Here is a 16924-nt window from a genome sequence, read left to right on the forward strand (position 1 = left end):
GGTCTGGAACTGTCATGTAAGTAACTGCTTGTAATCCTTTGCTAATTTATGTATCATTGTCATTTTGCTTAGTTTCTTTAAATTTGTTACCTATTCTGACATCAGACTCGGATTTCTTTTTAACTGAGTTTTTACTGTGCGTATTGCTGTGTGTTGGTTTATTTTACATTGCTATTGGTATAGGGGAAGGTTGAGATCTCACAAAACATGTTTAACCCCGCCGCATATTTGCGCTTGTCCCAAGTCAGGAGCCTCTGGACTTTGTTAGTCTTGTATGTTTTTTTTTAATTTTAGTTCATTTATATGTTTTGGAGTTTAGTGTGACGTCCATATTCATTGAACTTGTACACATTTTTGTTTAGGGGCCGGCGGAAGCCCGCATCCGGGTGCGGGATTTTCTCGCTGTGTTGAAGACCCATTGGTGGCCTTCGGCTGTTTTTTGCTCTTTGGTCGGGTTGTTGTCTCTTTGATACATTCCCCATTTCCATTCTCAATTTTATATATAGATTTCCAGTAAAATGCATATTCCTCAATATGCAGAATCACCTCTTTTACGTTGAAATGACAAGACAAATAGCAACAAAGTAAAAAGGCCCTTAATACCATTTATAATGTATTTAATGTCCCTGTTGTACAAATCGATACTGTACACACGATTGTATTCCTCATTTACCCTGCTTCAAACGGTGATGATTCTATAAAAGTTTCAATAAATTCTATCATTGTGGTAAGGAGGATTAACGGAATGAAAATCGTAGCCCCCCGATAAAGCGATGACAATAAAGTGATTAACTAAAGAAACATTTATCTGAGGGTTCCCATCCACAAATCCTTCTAAGCATCTTTTTTGATGTACGAAAACTCTTAAAATCTTCATCATATACATGATATAACGCCTTTGTCCACCTTTAATTTGATTTGTTTTAAATGATTTTGCAAGGAGCGGGGTATCATTGTGTGAGTTGAAGGTACAGTGTCTGTAGGTTTATCTTGATTGTTGGCTATTATAATGCATACTGTGGATTCATTATTATTCGTTGGATACCAATTTTCGTGGATTTCGTGGTTATAGGTTAACCACGAAATTAAATGCTCAACGAATGGCAAATTTACTATAGGCTTGTATGCAGGCATTGTCAAAAACCACGAAATTAGATATCCACGAACATGCAAGTTTTCCTTAATCCACGAAAATTGGTACCCACGAAAATAAATGAATCCACAGTATGGTATTTATATCTTTTTAATTAATTTGGGAGAAATGATAGAACAATTCAGCATATCTCGATAATAAATTATAGTTATTAGTTATATCATACAGTGTACCCCGTATTATCTGTTTGAAGAGGGAGGTATATGGTGATATTGTTCCCAATTTTTCTGAATAAAACGACAATGTATTGTCTACTTTAAATGGAAAAAAAATACTGGTCTAAGTAATAAAAGTTACATAAACTGCCATTATCGTGAGCGAATTTAACTAGAAAGTTGGACACCCATTGATTAAATGTCAACGCGAAAAGGACAAATAGCTACTTATTAAAGTATACGTAGGTTATACAGTTCTTCAAATGTCACGAAAGAACATTTTAAAGAATACCGAAATATTCTGTTGTAAAATGTTCAAATCCAATCGCGTTCGGTTAGAACTTTCATGTAGTTACTTTTCTTGAAAACTTATTGTACTTTTGCTACGTTTGAACAGCTCAACAACATAGAACAGATTTAACGAAACTTTTGTTACATAAAGAGAAGCTAGTTCCTGGAATAATAATTCTGTAACAGAACTTCTTGGTACAATTAAAGTTTCTGCAAATTTTAATGTAACAAAGTTTCTAGGAAAAAAATAACTATGTACTAAAAGAAGTTGTTGAAATAATCATGATGTAACGGATATTCAAGGAATATTTACTTTGTAGGGAATTTCCATGAATAATTTACATGTAAAGAAAAAAAAACTGTTAGTATTGAAAATAGGAAAAGAGAGGCCAAAGATACCAAAGGGACATTCAAACGCATAAGTCAAAAATAAACTGTTAACGCCATGGCTAAAAAGAAAAAGACCAACAGACAATCAACAGTACACAAAACACAACATAGAAAACTAAAGACTGAGCAAAACGAACCCCACCAAAAACTGGGGATGATCTCAGGTGCTCCGGAAGGGTAAGCAGATCCTGCTCCTCATGTGCACCTGTCGTGTTGCTCATGGTAGTACACACACAGTAACAATTGAAACATATCCGCTATCATTTGTGAAACGGATATTTCATAACGGTCAACCAAATCGTGATGGCGTCCGTAAAATTTACAAAGGATGACTTCAACTTCAGCACTTGAAACTCTTGTTTTAATAGCTTCCTTGTCAGCAGCAACCCTCTATCAAGAAAATCAAGGAAATCATGATAGGAAATACAAGACCCGGAATATCGTATCAACTGGGAGATATATACTCCGTATGCAGGAGCTGCTGGAATGTTGCTACATAGAAATGGAAAGTTCACAATTGGGAAGCTAATATCATCCCTTTTATCGTAAAGTTTTGTTTTCAGCCGACCCTCATGGTCAATTTCTAGATGTAAGTCAAGATATGAAACAGACTTAACTGTATCTGTTGTATCCTTTATCTCATGTTCGATTAGATAGATGCGTTCAACACAGTCACCAAATTTTGAATTATTAAGTGAGAGAACACCATCTATACAGCGGACAGTAAATTTAAAGGATACTGCTAACTTCTTTTCTTTCTTCCTAAGAAGTTCCTGTATGAAGTCCGTTTCATATGAATAAAGGAAAAGTCGACAAGAAGGGGAGCACAGTTGGTTCCCATGGGAATGCCAAAAGTTATCAGAATAACTATGATATAATGTATTTGTCATTATACATTTTCTCATGGGATTTACTAATACATATATGTAAAGAAAAAACACCATTGGGAAAGATGCATTTGCGTTGACATATAATGGAACTAAGTGTCATGCATGTATAAACCTTCATGTACAGGTGGTTACTATCTTAAATGCACTCAGAAGCCAAATTACCAAACAGGAACATAAAAAGTATAGCCAAATTCATCTACGGTCAACTTTGCCGGAGGGAGTTGGAGCCTCAGTTTATCTTTTAATAATTTAGTAATTTATAACCGGATAATTTAAGGAATGTTTGTTAATATAAAACATGACAATATCGTAGCAATTACTACTGAGCTAATGGTATTCTCTCGGTGAGTAGCAGTTCACTAGCATCAGCATCGATCCAGTGCTAGTAATCGAAAATAATATTCTATAAATTTCGTGCGCCTGAAGCGAATTGTATTTTGATAATTGTATTATATTGAATTCTAAATACCGGGTCATAATTTGATTAAATTTGCTCATCTTTTTAATTATCTAATGCCATTGTATTCTCTTATTCTGTTTTTGAGTCGATTATTTTTGGGATTTACCTTAGCCAGGGGCTGGTTTATTATTGTAAGTGCTTTTCTCGTAGTACATCTAGTTACCAATAGAAGCAGCATGTGTTATTCAGTCAAATCTTACAGTACCTTCCAATTTAATTATAATGAACACAGAACAAAACATAAAAACTACAAACTAGAACAAACCAAAACAAAACTAACCCCCACGTGTAACAAGTACAGAACTGATGATTGTTTGATAATTGTTTTTTTTTAAAGACGACATGTACTCGATATGACTGATGGTATTGAAAATCAAGGCCATTTACGATGGCAGCTTGTGCTATGTTTGCTAGCAGCCTGGACAGCGTTATTTTTCTCTGTACTGAAAGGAATTAAAACTTCAGGAAAGGTTAGTATTGATACTAATTGACATGTTTATTTGTAGAAAAACAAGATATTTACTCTGCATTTTTGAACACAATATACGTTTTGTTTTTAATTCCCATGAAACAAAGGGCTTTGTGAACAGCATACTGTTTTATAGGAGTTGCAATTTTCAAAAATATCGGATGGTATGCAATAGTGCAATAATAAGTATACAAAGTTAAAAATTTAAACAAAAAAGAAAATAAATTTCAGCTTTCTAAATGAGGCTTGATAGTCCAATTCAACAAAACATTGAAATGTTGAATTGTATGAAGAAAATATTTAGGAAAAAGATCGCATAATTATCGTTTCTAGATTATTTCTGACATAACTGATTAATTATCCATCGTCAAAACTTAATTTCCAACTATTAAAGTACAAAGTTTGTCGATTGTTGAAGACTGTATCGTTACCTGTGTTAGATTATTATTCGATTGATAACTTCATGGACCCCACATCTCCTTTTATTTCGGCGTATGCGATACACGACACATAGTCTTCTAAACATCATTAAAATGACAGAATAGTACTTAAAAGTACATTTTACGGTTTTTAATCAGTGGTATAACTCATGTGGGTAATGGAGTAAGTTTTCAGCAAAGAGTATACATGATCCATACATCATAGCAAGAAATGCTTACCCTGTTAATGTATTTAGTTACACTCATTTTAAGCACCCATGTTATGTTAACTTATTTCATTTTCTTGATTGTGGCTGCCTTTTAAGATATATATTTAAACTGACCTCTGTAAACTATCATCACTTAATAACTATTGTATTAAGCCCAACCACATTTGTTTTTGATATGCATATAAAAAGTACATATATGTACACATGTATCATACATTTGTAAAATACTAATGTTTTATATTAACAGGTGATGTATGTAGCCTCTACTATACCATATGTGTTCCTGCTGATACTGCTTATTAGGTCATTGTTCTTACCTGGAGCTTTAAGTGGCTTGGCATATTTTTTTATCCCGAGATGGAATGATCTACTAAAATTTTCGGTATTTATTATATACTTTCTTTTGAATTATATTTTAAACTATTTTCTATCGTTTCCGCATTACTCCGTGTTTTGCGTCTAGTAGTGACCAATGGTATAAGGAAGTTTAGCCTGACCGTTTTTCAAATTCAGGAATGTATTTCCCAGATACACAGCTTTGATTCCTGGTGCGGGCTTTGTTATTTGTTAGGTTCTTTTCGTTTGTATACAGATCTTCAATGTCTGTATTAGGCTTTGCATTTACAAATAAATAGGCTTCGAACAGCATTTAGGAAACATTATTAGTCGAAATGCACATCTAATCAACTACAATTGGTACCGTTTAAAGTTGTTATTAGACTTAAAATTTATAACCAGATAACCTCCCCTTGTAATAAATAGAATTTATATTTTCAATAAAACACATCTTACTTTTGTTTTATTGAAAAAAAAGGCCAATTAAGAAACAAAACGCATTATTAATTTACGTTCACTAAACGGTATGTGTTTTGCTCATTATTGAAGACGGTACGGTGTCCTAGAGTTACTTACATTTACATCATTTAGACTCTGGTAGACAGTTTTCTCATAAACAATTATACAACAGATAGATGCATCACATTGTATTTAATTTGTTTTAAGCGCTTTTCTTTGTTACCTTCACCAGAAAAAGTGAAATCTAATCAAATCAGATTTGTCTCCTTTACAGCGGTCAGAAAATATCTTGATTTTGTCATTTGATAAGGAACTTTGCATTTTAAATTTTCCTTGGCGTTCGTTATTTTTGTTATTTTACTTTTTATTTCTTATTCAATAAATTGTATTTGATTTATTTGAGACAACACAAGATAATTTTGAAAAGTTCGGGGAATATTCATAAATCTATATTCAGTCATTATCATGTCGATTCACATTTTAAAAGTGACTTGCAAAAAAGTGATCAATCCAACAACACACATTAACAGAAAATACGGTGATAAGTCAACTCAACGTCTACAAAAGCTACAATAAAAACTGTACTAAGAATGTGTTCTCGAATTGTCACCTCATATTATCGGCTAATTCATTTCCAAAATTCGGAAAACTTAAACGACGTCTTCCACTAAATTCGAAAAAAAATGGAATGATTCAACAACTCTGATAAAAAATGTACGACCTTATATTTTAAAACAACACAACAGGGACATTCTTATCTATTGTGTCTGTTTTGTTCACACATCGTTGTCAATATAATGGAATTTGATGCGACTGTCATACAAAGTGAAAGGTTTAGCTAGCTTTAAAACCAGGTTTAATCCACCATTTTCTACATAAGAAAATGCCTGTACCAAGTCAGGAATATGACAGTTGTTATCCATTCGTTTGATGTGTTTGAGCTTTTGATTTTGCTATTTGATTAGGGTCTTTCCTTTTAGAATTTTCCTCGGAGTTCAGTATTTTTGTGATTTTACTTTTTTTTGTATGTATTCGTTTTTGTGCAATGTTCTAGATCTATATTCTTAAATTTTGAACGCAAGTTGTATACTTTGATTCAAATTAAATATAAAAATATTCGGTATGATTGCCAACGACACAACTATCCATCAAATACCAATTCTCATAGATATAACCTGGAGGTCAACATTAGGTTGACATAAAAAAAAAAATATAACCGCACAGTAAGCTTAAAGTTAAAAGCCCTGGCATGGCAATATGTGAAACAATTCTAAAGAGAAATTTCAAGGACCTAATGAATTCTAAAATAATAAACAAAAAATTATGGCAGACAGGAATCAACGACCACCAATGAGAAAGAGGCTTCTGATTTGGGAAATAAACTTAAAGAAATTGACGAAGTTAAACATTTGTGTGTGCGCTCATCCCTCCCCTAAGCTTATTTGATCACCAAATATATATGATTAACTAACAAATTTTATTTTGAACATTCAACTTCTGAAAGACTTTAATAAATGTAAAGAACATGAAGAATAACTGTTGTCTTTATTATTTCTATCAAAAGAAATATAGGAAATATATTTGATTAAGTTAATTACAAAAAAAAAAAATCAATGTTAGAGTTTTTTCATTTGCCTATGTTTTTTAAAAACTTAAAGAAAGATTGATTTCTGAATGAAAATAAAAGATAAGGTAAAGTTATTTTCCTTCCATTACTTCATTTACTATTGGTGTTACCTTCATATGGTAAATGTCCCTGTAAATTTTAAGGAGTGGCTGTTTACTTTGTTAATATTGCTTAAACACATCTGATTTTGTACTTTAACAGGTTTGGAGTGATGCTGCTATACAAGTATTTTATTCATCAGGTCTTGGTATAGGTGGTATAATAACACTAGCAAGCTACAACAAATTCCACAACAATTGCTACAGGTATCATTTATATATTTGTAGATGACGTATTGCATAGTAAACAAATGTTAAACGAAAACAATTTAGCTCGTAACCCCTATCTGTATTGATATAAATTTTCTATGATTTAAGATGACCATGCGTGTCCATTCCATTTTATGGCAATAGTAAAAGATGACTTCCGTCTTTTATTTCCAATATTAAGATTTCAAAACCTATAAATAAAAGCAGATGCACAATAAAGCTCTCAGTGAATATCAACCCACAAAATAAACGAGGCTGTGTTAAAAGGAGCCTTGCCAATTTTTTTTTTAAATCTGAATTCCTTCTTTCAAGGAGAAATTTGTATTGAGGGTTTATATTTGATGATCAAGTCACAACGTTTCTCGGCTAGTGCGATTTAACGCTTGACCTATTGTGTAGAACACCATCCATTGATAAAAACTGTATGGTGATCTTTGGGAGTCTTGTTGCTTTTTGTGCCGTACAAATGCAGTATTTTTGACTTACACCCCATTCATATTTGTATTTGCGACAAGAACAGATTCACAGATTAAACAAACCTAATACAAAAAATTGCACTTCTCATCAAACTACATTTCGCAATGTGTGTGTTATTAAGTTACATGACTGACGTGAAAAGACGTATAAATATAATGCCTTTTTCAGAGACGCCATGATCTTACCTGTCTTGGACACATTTACAAGTTTGTTTGCAGGATGTGTAGTGTTTTCCACATTAGGTTACATGGCTGAGGCCTCAAACGTTCAAATTGATGATGTTGTCAAACAAGGTAATACAATATTGAAAAAGGTTATAGATATATCTACAAATGTAGTTAAGTCGAAAGCAATGCCATTGTTCATGCACATAAAAAATGAGAGTGTGTTTGCGTGTAGTATTAAAGTGTAAAACAATTTACTAAATAATTAATCTAGTATTTTCCGATTCTTTATTAAAATTATTAATTTATTATTTATTTAACAGAACATTGAATTAATCTTTAAATTATTTCATTTTTATGTATTTTGCATTATGAATTATTTATTTTTAATTCAGCTTAATTTTTTTCATTATTTTGTTTAAAAATCAGTGATATAAGAAATACGTTTTATGATTTTGAAAGTGACTTATAGACCCAATGGGTCGGGTGTAGTTTATTGTTTTTGTAGCATATTTGTATTTTGTTAAAATGTCATTACACATGTCACTAGAATAAAAATTTACTTACTTACTTACTTACTTACTTACTTACTAAACAAGCAGAGATATGTAAATTAATAAATTGAAACAACATCACGACCACAATTATACAGTTGTACAATAAAAAGGAACATCGATAATCGTTTAGCAATTTCTCTTCGCAAGACAAATAGATATATATTGGATTTATAATGTTGAAACTTGTAAGTCGAAATATGATAATGTGTGAGTATGTTTCCTCATATACGTAGTGTCGAAAAGTTTGACAGTGGTTTGTATATTTTGTACTATCTGTTTGCTGATATCTAATAGTTGATACTTTGCCAATAAAACAATTGCTATTCCTTGCTTTGCATATTAGTTGGAAGGGTAAACAATATGACGTCGTTAAAAGTCACAATTGAAATCATTTTCAATCACTTTAATTTCTGCAATTTTGCAAATAATTACTTGCCCACAAGATCAACATGACAAAACATTTTTTTAAGTACGATACTTGACATCTAACTTGGAACATGCATAGTGTAAGGTGTTTGTTTAGCTAATGTTGCATATACAATTGTTTTACCTAGCTTATAGCATTAACGCTATCACATGTCCAACATTTGAAATATTGTGAAGTGTGTGGAATATCATTCCTATTCTTATGCCAGATGTTTTTAGTAAAAGTATGACATCACAGAAAAACGATTTGTTGATTCATATGTAGTGATGTTTTACAGATCATTTTTTAAAGCATATAATACTAAATTGTTATAATTTCGTTAGGCCCAGGTATTGCATTTATGGTGTACCCGGAAGCCTTGGCAACCTTACCTCTACCTCAAGTATGGTCTGTCTTCTTTTTCTTGATGTTATTTACAATAGGTCTGAATACAATGGTAAGTAGCATGGGTACAGCAATTAGTTTCTTCAAAACCGGATTCCATTCTCTATTTCCTTCGCAACACTTTTATACATAGTAAAAATTACACATTATAGAGTTTGTTGGTGCATGACGGATCCGTGTAATACACAGAGGTAAAAAGAATCTTCTTCGGCAAACGGAGCTTTAAAAAGCAGATATAGATAGATTCTTTTGCACGAACTGTGTTTGTTTAAAAATCATCATGATTTTTCACTCAACACTAAACGTTTGAAAAAAGTCATTAAGATAAGATATTTAACAGCATAAAACGAAAGGACTAAACACACATAGAATAAGGAGATATGTACCAAACTCCTAAAGACGTCTTTAGTGTGAATATTTTTTGGCGTCTACATTATTCTAATGTACAGAGATAAGGACTACACTAATATATTCATAATAAGCTACATTTTTAAATTTTTGAGTGAATATCTGTCCGTGCATGACACGTAAAGTGTTGTCTTTGTAGATCGTTCAAGTGCAAGTAATAACTACAGGTATATTTGACAACTTTCCTAACTTAAAGCAGAGAGGCAAAACACTTACAAGACTATTTGTATGCATAACTGGTTTTTTTCTTGGACTAATGTGTGTTACTCAGGTAAGTACATTTATTTCCACACAATTATTTTAAGCCTATTGTATCTATGATCATGACGTTATGAAAAATAATCTTTATTTCAAGGGGATAACATAATGATCAAATTAAATCTTCCTCGGTGTCATCAACACAACACAGTTAAACACGCGGTATACAAACGAAAGAAAACAGTACAATATATATACAAAGAAATACATTTTGGTCCTTTTTTGGTTTTATCAGCTGTTTAACGTTTGTATTAGGTTTTGGACTTTTAAAAATATATTGGCCTCGAGCATTACTGAGGAGAAAATTAACACAGAGAGGCGAAAGATACCTTAGGTACATTAAAACTCTTAAATCGAAATTAAACTGACAATGCCATGACAAAAAAAAGACTAACAGACAAACAACACTTTACACGTTTGATAAGTCTAATTCTGTAGGTCAAATTCGGGGAAAAGGAGGACGGGATTGTGATAACGATGATTGGGACATATACGTCGTAATCTATGAAACAGATATTCCATAACGGTCAACCAACACGTGATGGCGTCCGTAAAATTTAAGAAGGAATGATTTCAACTTCAGCTTTTGATTATCGATGTGCGAATCTGGTCCAATAAAGTTGGTGTCGTTAATTTTATTCGATATTGTCATTTACAGCATCTGATTCAACAAAGTATGCAGATATTATTAATAAAAAATATATAACAATTATCTTTAAACTGTGTGAACGATTATCAATATTTAGTTCTAAAAGCAAACTATTCAATAGTTATGCACCTGAGTGGTATTACTGTTTTATCTTAAGATTTGCCTTTGGCTTTATCAGTTGTAAAGTTTTATTGTTAATTGAACGATGATTTGGAGCATTTACATATTGATATGTGAAAATATTTGATCATGGAATCAATAGGATAATTTTAAGGTTTCAGGTACTTTATGGAATTCGCACTCATTGCATTGTAGGAAAAATATGGGGTAAAAGTACGAAGAAAATGTAGTAACAAGGAAGAGTCTACAAATGTAAAATGTTGTTATTTGATTAAATACTGAATTTAACTCGAAAGCTCGAACTAAAATCCGCTTACAGTTCAAATGACACCACCGTGAGCTCGAGATGTCAAAGAGTTAACAGAGTTAATTTTACCAAATCCTCAAATACAAAATATTTATGTGCATTAGTACTATAATATTGATAGGAACTATGGGTACTGGCACCTTTGGACAAAATATTTTAAAGATTAAAAAATTATTTTAAAAAGAAAATATATAAAGTACGTAGACGATTTGAAAAAATCACTCTTATGAAGAAATCTGTTTGATTGACGTGCATGAAACAACATCATTCTAAGCATGTTTTAACGGAAATTTAGTGATTTTGATAACAACAATAATATTTAAGTTTAAGTTATGTTTGTTTTTTTGCAGGGTGGTGTTTATATTCTACAGTTAATTGATTGGTATGCTGCAAGTGTATCGTTAATGTTCCTGTTGTTATTAGAAGTGATAGTACTTGCATGGATTTACAGTAAGCATTTACGTCAAGAACTTTCTTTCAAACGTTTGACATTAAAACTCTTGTTCTATGGTTTGAAATAAATATGTTAAAAGTGTAAGGTTACTTTTGACTATTTTGGGACATTGAGTATGGTAAAAAATATTGAAGCCTCCTAAAATGTTTACACCATTGCAATGTTTACATAGAAATTATTCGTATACGTTATAATTTTACTTTATTTTTTTTGCTAAATTATATGACGCTAACCTAAATTTTATAAGCTGATATTTATTAGACAAAGACACAGTCAAAGAAGATTGTTACTCCAATTTCTAAAAGAGTGTGTATCTATAAACTGCAGTTCCTGAACTGATTGCTATAATTTATTAGAAAATGGACAGTGTTTTGTACTTATCGAGAGTATTGTTCAAATTACATGAAAACCACTAAAAACTATCTATATATTATTTCAACTTATGTTCATTGCTACCGTTGATTACGGCCAAAATATGATGTTTTCATGCCAAGACATATAACGATAAGCACACACTACCCTCAGACCGTAACTCCTTTTAAAAAGAACATATTACATTTATATTAATAAACCATGCACTAAACCAAAAAAAAAAAAAATACAATCTGCAATTCTTATTTGTTCATTATGTTTTTTCAAATGTGTGAGTCATAATACTCAGTAATCTTTTTTTAGGCACAGAGAGGTTATACTGTGACATTGAAATGATGATTGGGTTCATGCCGAACCCTATATGGAAGATTTGTTGGAGAATAACATGCCCATTAATAGTCGCAGTAAGCAAATGCTTCTAAACATTTGACATCTACAAGTTTTTTAATTATAACATGTTTATGGGATTACGTTTAAAGATATATATATAAATAGAGAATTACTCTCTTTTTCAATATATTAAGCAAACTTATTAATTGTAAAGTAAACCGTTTGATACATTACATGTAATTCAAAGTATTTAATACCATTTAACTCAACATATTTAAAATTAGCTTGTATAACAATTTTAATCCAAGAGTACTCCACGAATATCTTTATCATTTCTTTCATAGTCATTATGGATTATAAATAATGTTCAACATGAACCAATTAAGTATGGAAAAAAGAGTTATCCTTCCTGGGCCATTGGTGTTGGGTGGATAATTGCCATCGTGCCACTTATAATGATTCCTACAGGAATAGTGTTATCCTTCCTGGCGGCAGAAGGGGATTTTTTTCAAGTAAGTATTTATAAATGTAAAAAATAGAAAGCTTTCCAAACTATGTTTCATATAAGTAATGTTTTGATATGTCTGGGGTTCAAAAATACTAGTTAGTAGTATAAAGTCCAATTTCGTATAACATTTAAAAAGGGTTACTCGTAGCGCTGTTGGTGCACTAGACAGGACTGAACGAATGTGGTATGAAAATAAAATTTACAACCATATCTACGTATGTTATTTCGGTAATGCAATTTCCAATCAAGGAGTTATTAGTCATGAAAAAAAAAATATTAGATGGACCAAACAGACGCAATTTTACGCATACACAAAAAAAAAAATCTGGTATCTATGATGAGTTTATTAGTAATATCGTCAACCTTATAAACTAAAAGGTACGACTGACGCTTCATCATCGGCTGCATTCATTTCTTTTTCTAAATACCTATTCTGTAGGGGAAAAAATAATAATGCTAACATGAATGATAATTTATTTTTTGCCAAAAATGCCAATCTTCTAGATCATCATATTTTCATTTCAAAATAAAAAAAAAACCGCTATTAATTTCCAGCAACCAAAGCGCTTTTTTAAATTTTACTTCATCAGGAACGCCCAAACCCAAAACTTGTTAAGCCAAGGATGTACAAGACCTGAGCACGTAAGGAGCAGTTTGAACAAAAGAGATCTTGAAATATAGCAAAAGTCATCTAAAGTCAATTTTGCCTAAGGTAGTTGGAACCTTAGTTTCTGAATAATGCTTAATTTATCAATCTAAAATTTTATAAAATTTTGTGATGAATTATGTCAGTACCGACGCACTAACTACTGAGTTGATGATACTCTCAAAACGTTCAGATTCTAGTGCTATTTCTGCTGATAAAAACAATACTTGATTTCTCGTTTCAACGGCGACTGATTTTATAATAATAACTGCACACCACACGTAGTGGTTGCATCTTTGAGGTTTGCATGCAGTAAATATTCAAATACAATCACTAATGATGTATGTGCTTTGCATTCGAAAAACACTCTCAATATTATCACATACTCTTATGATTGTGGCCTGTTTTAGCTTTTCCCCGCATGAAACGATATTTAGTGTCAGACTGAACGGAGTGTGATATGAATTAGTCAGAAAAAAATGCGTTAATTTATTTGGTATTTTCTACATTGCTTTACGAAAAACTGACATATCCATTAGTCAGTGATGATTTTTAAAGGTCACATTTCCCCTTTTGTAACGGAGATTTTAGGATTTTTATTTCAATGATATGAAAAACACTTGCATAGATTAACTTATAATAATTGTCATTCTTGGACTGTTTTTTTGTCATTTTGGTTCCATATTTAAACCTATAAAAAGCAGGGTTCCTGACACAATAATCTGAAAACTTTCGGGGCTGCTCAGGCTCCGAAAAAGTTGACTGTAGAAAAAGTACCAGCAGCTATATTTTTGTCGCCAGTTTGGAAAACTAAGTGCCAACTTTAGAGCAAGATTTAGGTATCAGACCCACCCTCATTTAGCCATTTTTAAAATTCTATTTTCGCTTCCCTTTTCATAAAACTTTGAGGGATTGATTGTTTGGAAAACTCAATCTTATATAGATTGCAGTAATAACATGAGAACCTTGGAACAAATGATTTTTAAATTTGAATACGTTTATACTGAAGACAGAAAGGAGGTGTAGTCCAATAAGGAAGATTTTCACTTTTGCCGTTCAGTATTTGGAAATATTATAACAATATTACTGCTAGTTGACTGGTGTTTTCTAAGGGTATTATTTCTTAAGTAGTATGCTGGTTATTCGTGAATATAGCACGTACTAGTGTATTCGCTACCGGAGGATGTACCAAAACAGCAGTTACACCCCTTTAAGATTAAACCAATCCAGGATTATTTATGACATTGACAGTTCATTGAATTGTTCAGAAAATGCACCTTTTTATTTCTTATTTTTTCATTATGATTGGTTTCTCCATTTAAGTATTTATACTGTTCGAAAAATTGTGTAGTTCAATTGTGAACGTTCTTGTTGCGATATGTGTATGTTATTCCAAGAAACACCTATTATGTCAACGGAAGTTGGATTATTGTTTTTGCTAAGGCCGGGGTGGTTATAATTTTCGTATTGTTATTATATATAAAAGAAGAAGATATGATATATTACCAATGAAACAACTATCTTCCAGAGTCCAAATGATGTGCATGTACATGTAAGGAACTATAGGTCATCGCAATGATTTCAACAATGGACAACGACCATACCGTATAGGCATCTATAAAAGACCCCTAAACAATTCAAACTAGAAAACCAAATGCCTGGTTTATAACAATACAATACACGAAAATCAGATATGACTGACACCAACCAACGACAACCACTAGATTATAGGCCCACGAATGCTCAAATCTCCCTTAACCTGGACCGCTGTTGTAACAGCATTTGTATTTGATGACAGTAGCGGTTGCTGAATCAAACTTTCATCAAAAAATTCTATTACTATCTCCTTAAGATAATGTAAAACTCTATGTTTAGGATTTTGTAAATATAATTTGATTGAAAATAAGATTTATTTCATCAACCACCATCAAATATGAGCACAGATGTTAATAAATAAAGGAAACATGAAAACAAATGAAATAAAAAAAAAAAGAATGCTACAAAAATTTTGGAAAAAAACAAATTTGATGCACTTCAAGCAAGAATAGGTTTTTTTTATATAAACTGTTCGTAAAGGATTGCCTTGACTAAAAACCCAAGATACAATATTGAGAAATTCATTTGTGAACCTATTGTTAACCTATATTTATGGTAGGGAAAACAGTGAATACAAAACTTTATAAATTGAATGCGTCCCAAGTATTCGAAATGTTTTTATTGCGTTTTTAAACAACCATTGTTCCAAAAAATCCTTGTTGTAACCGGGACAATAATATTTTGCTGCGTATACCTTAAGGTTGAGCAGCTTGTGTTGTTTCAGATTATACGTTTGTTTATAACTCTGTTTTACTATTATCCATTGCATATACTTTTAATCTTTATTGTAGAGATTACTTTCTACATTGAAACCTAGCCCCTTGTGGAAACCAGCTGACACTAAAGGAGAATCGGATGGAAATAACATTGAAATGATTAAACTGAACAAACTTAGTGATGTTAATGGGGCTACTCAGTATGGGAAAATTGACAAACTGTGAGATCACGACTACGATCTCGAAATACAAATTGAAAAGTATGAAAGGACTCTACATTCCAATTAATGTAGTCGCCTTCTGCGAAATTAAAAAAAAATATATGTGAATTGGATTTGTCAGTTTGCTAAACGCTAACATTGCTGTAGTATATTTAAAGCAACACAACAAGAATACCTTCTTTGCCTGTGGTTTGCCTAATTCCTGTTCCTGCGCTGCGAATTTACAAATTGGATTGTCATGTTTTAAGATGAACTCTATTCAAAATAGATCATAAGGAAATATCGTTGAAATTGTGACTCGAATGCAAATAGTGTAAGATAAATTTTCCGTACTATTACGACATTTGACTATACTAATCTGTCAATTTGCTATATCACTAAAATAAATTTATATACTATAAAGACGTTTTGATATAACATGGAGCTACCTTTTCATACTATTCTGTTATTTTACTTTGTCATGAAGACATTCTTTTATACCTATGAAGACATCTTGATATAACATGGAGCTACATTTTCATACTTTTTTTGTCATTTTACTATACTATTCTGTCATATTACTATCTTATGAAGACATATTTTAATATCAAGCTACCAATTTCTTATACCACGAGGTGTCATTTATATACCAGTAGACTATTTGATTATTCTACAGGACCATTTCATCGTACTATCTGTAGATAATTCTATAAATAGCGGCAAAAATATTATAATTCATTTTTTTCAATTATTTTTTTTATTCTGTGTTTTCGGTAAGTTCAAGTATGGCCACATCAAGTTAATGTGTAGATGATCATCCACCTGTTTTAAGCAAGTGGGGCGAGTGGGAAAATTTTATTGATTTTTAATTCTAACAATCTCTAGGAAATTTACGTTATTTTTCCAAAATACAAATTAAAAAATTGAAGAAAGTGTTCACGGGACACAGACGCCCCCGCCTCCACATAAGTTCTTAAGGGCATAACTCATGAACGTTATAGTTACAATACCCAAATTATAACTTGATCTGTATATTGTGGAAATAAGCATTATGTATAAGTTTCAAATTATCGGCCAAGACAAGGTTAAGTTAGAGCACGGAAAATTTCAAAGTTTTCAGTGGGGCATAACTCGTGAGCCGTAAAAGATGCAAAACCTAGTTCG

The 16924-nt window shown here is 31.7% G+C and overlaps 1 protein-coding gene across 2 annotated transcripts in view; it reads left to right on the forward strand.

Moving 5' to 3' along the window:
* Positions 1-16183, forward strand: part of LOC127719802 (sodium- and chloride-dependent glycine transporter 2-like) — a 99691-nt gene extending 83508 nt beyond the window's left edge. For both annotated transcript variants that reach the window (XM_052226090.1, XM_052226091.1), the window contains exons 5-14: positions 3677-3809; positions 4705-4839; positions 7081-7184; positions 7833-7957; positions 9136-9248; positions 9744-9875; positions 11289-11388; positions 12068-12168; positions 12439-12606; positions 15636-16183. In XM_052226090.1, the coding sequence (XP_052082050.1) occupies positions 3677-3809; positions 4705-4839; positions 7081-7184; positions 7833-7957; positions 9136-9248; positions 9744-9875; positions 11289-11388; positions 12068-12168; positions 12439-12606; positions 15636-15785 (1261 nt within the window). In that variant the 3' untranslated portion in view covers positions 15786-16183. The remainder of the gene's footprint in view (positions 1-3676; positions 3810-4704; positions 4840-7080; positions 7185-7832; positions 7958-9135; positions 9249-9743; positions 9876-11288; positions 11389-12067; positions 12169-12438; positions 12607-15635) is intronic.
* The last annotated feature ends 741 nt before the right edge of the window (positions 16184-16924 follow it).

The sequence above is a fragment of the Mytilus californianus genome, unplaced genomic scaffold (assembly GCF_021869535.1).
Source record: "Mytilus californianus isolate M0D057914Y unplaced genomic scaffold, xbMytCali1.0.p SCAF_11, whole genome shotgun sequence".
Taxonomy (NCBI): Eukaryota; Metazoa; Mollusca; class Bivalvia; order Mytilida; family Mytilidae; genus Mytilus; species Mytilus californianus.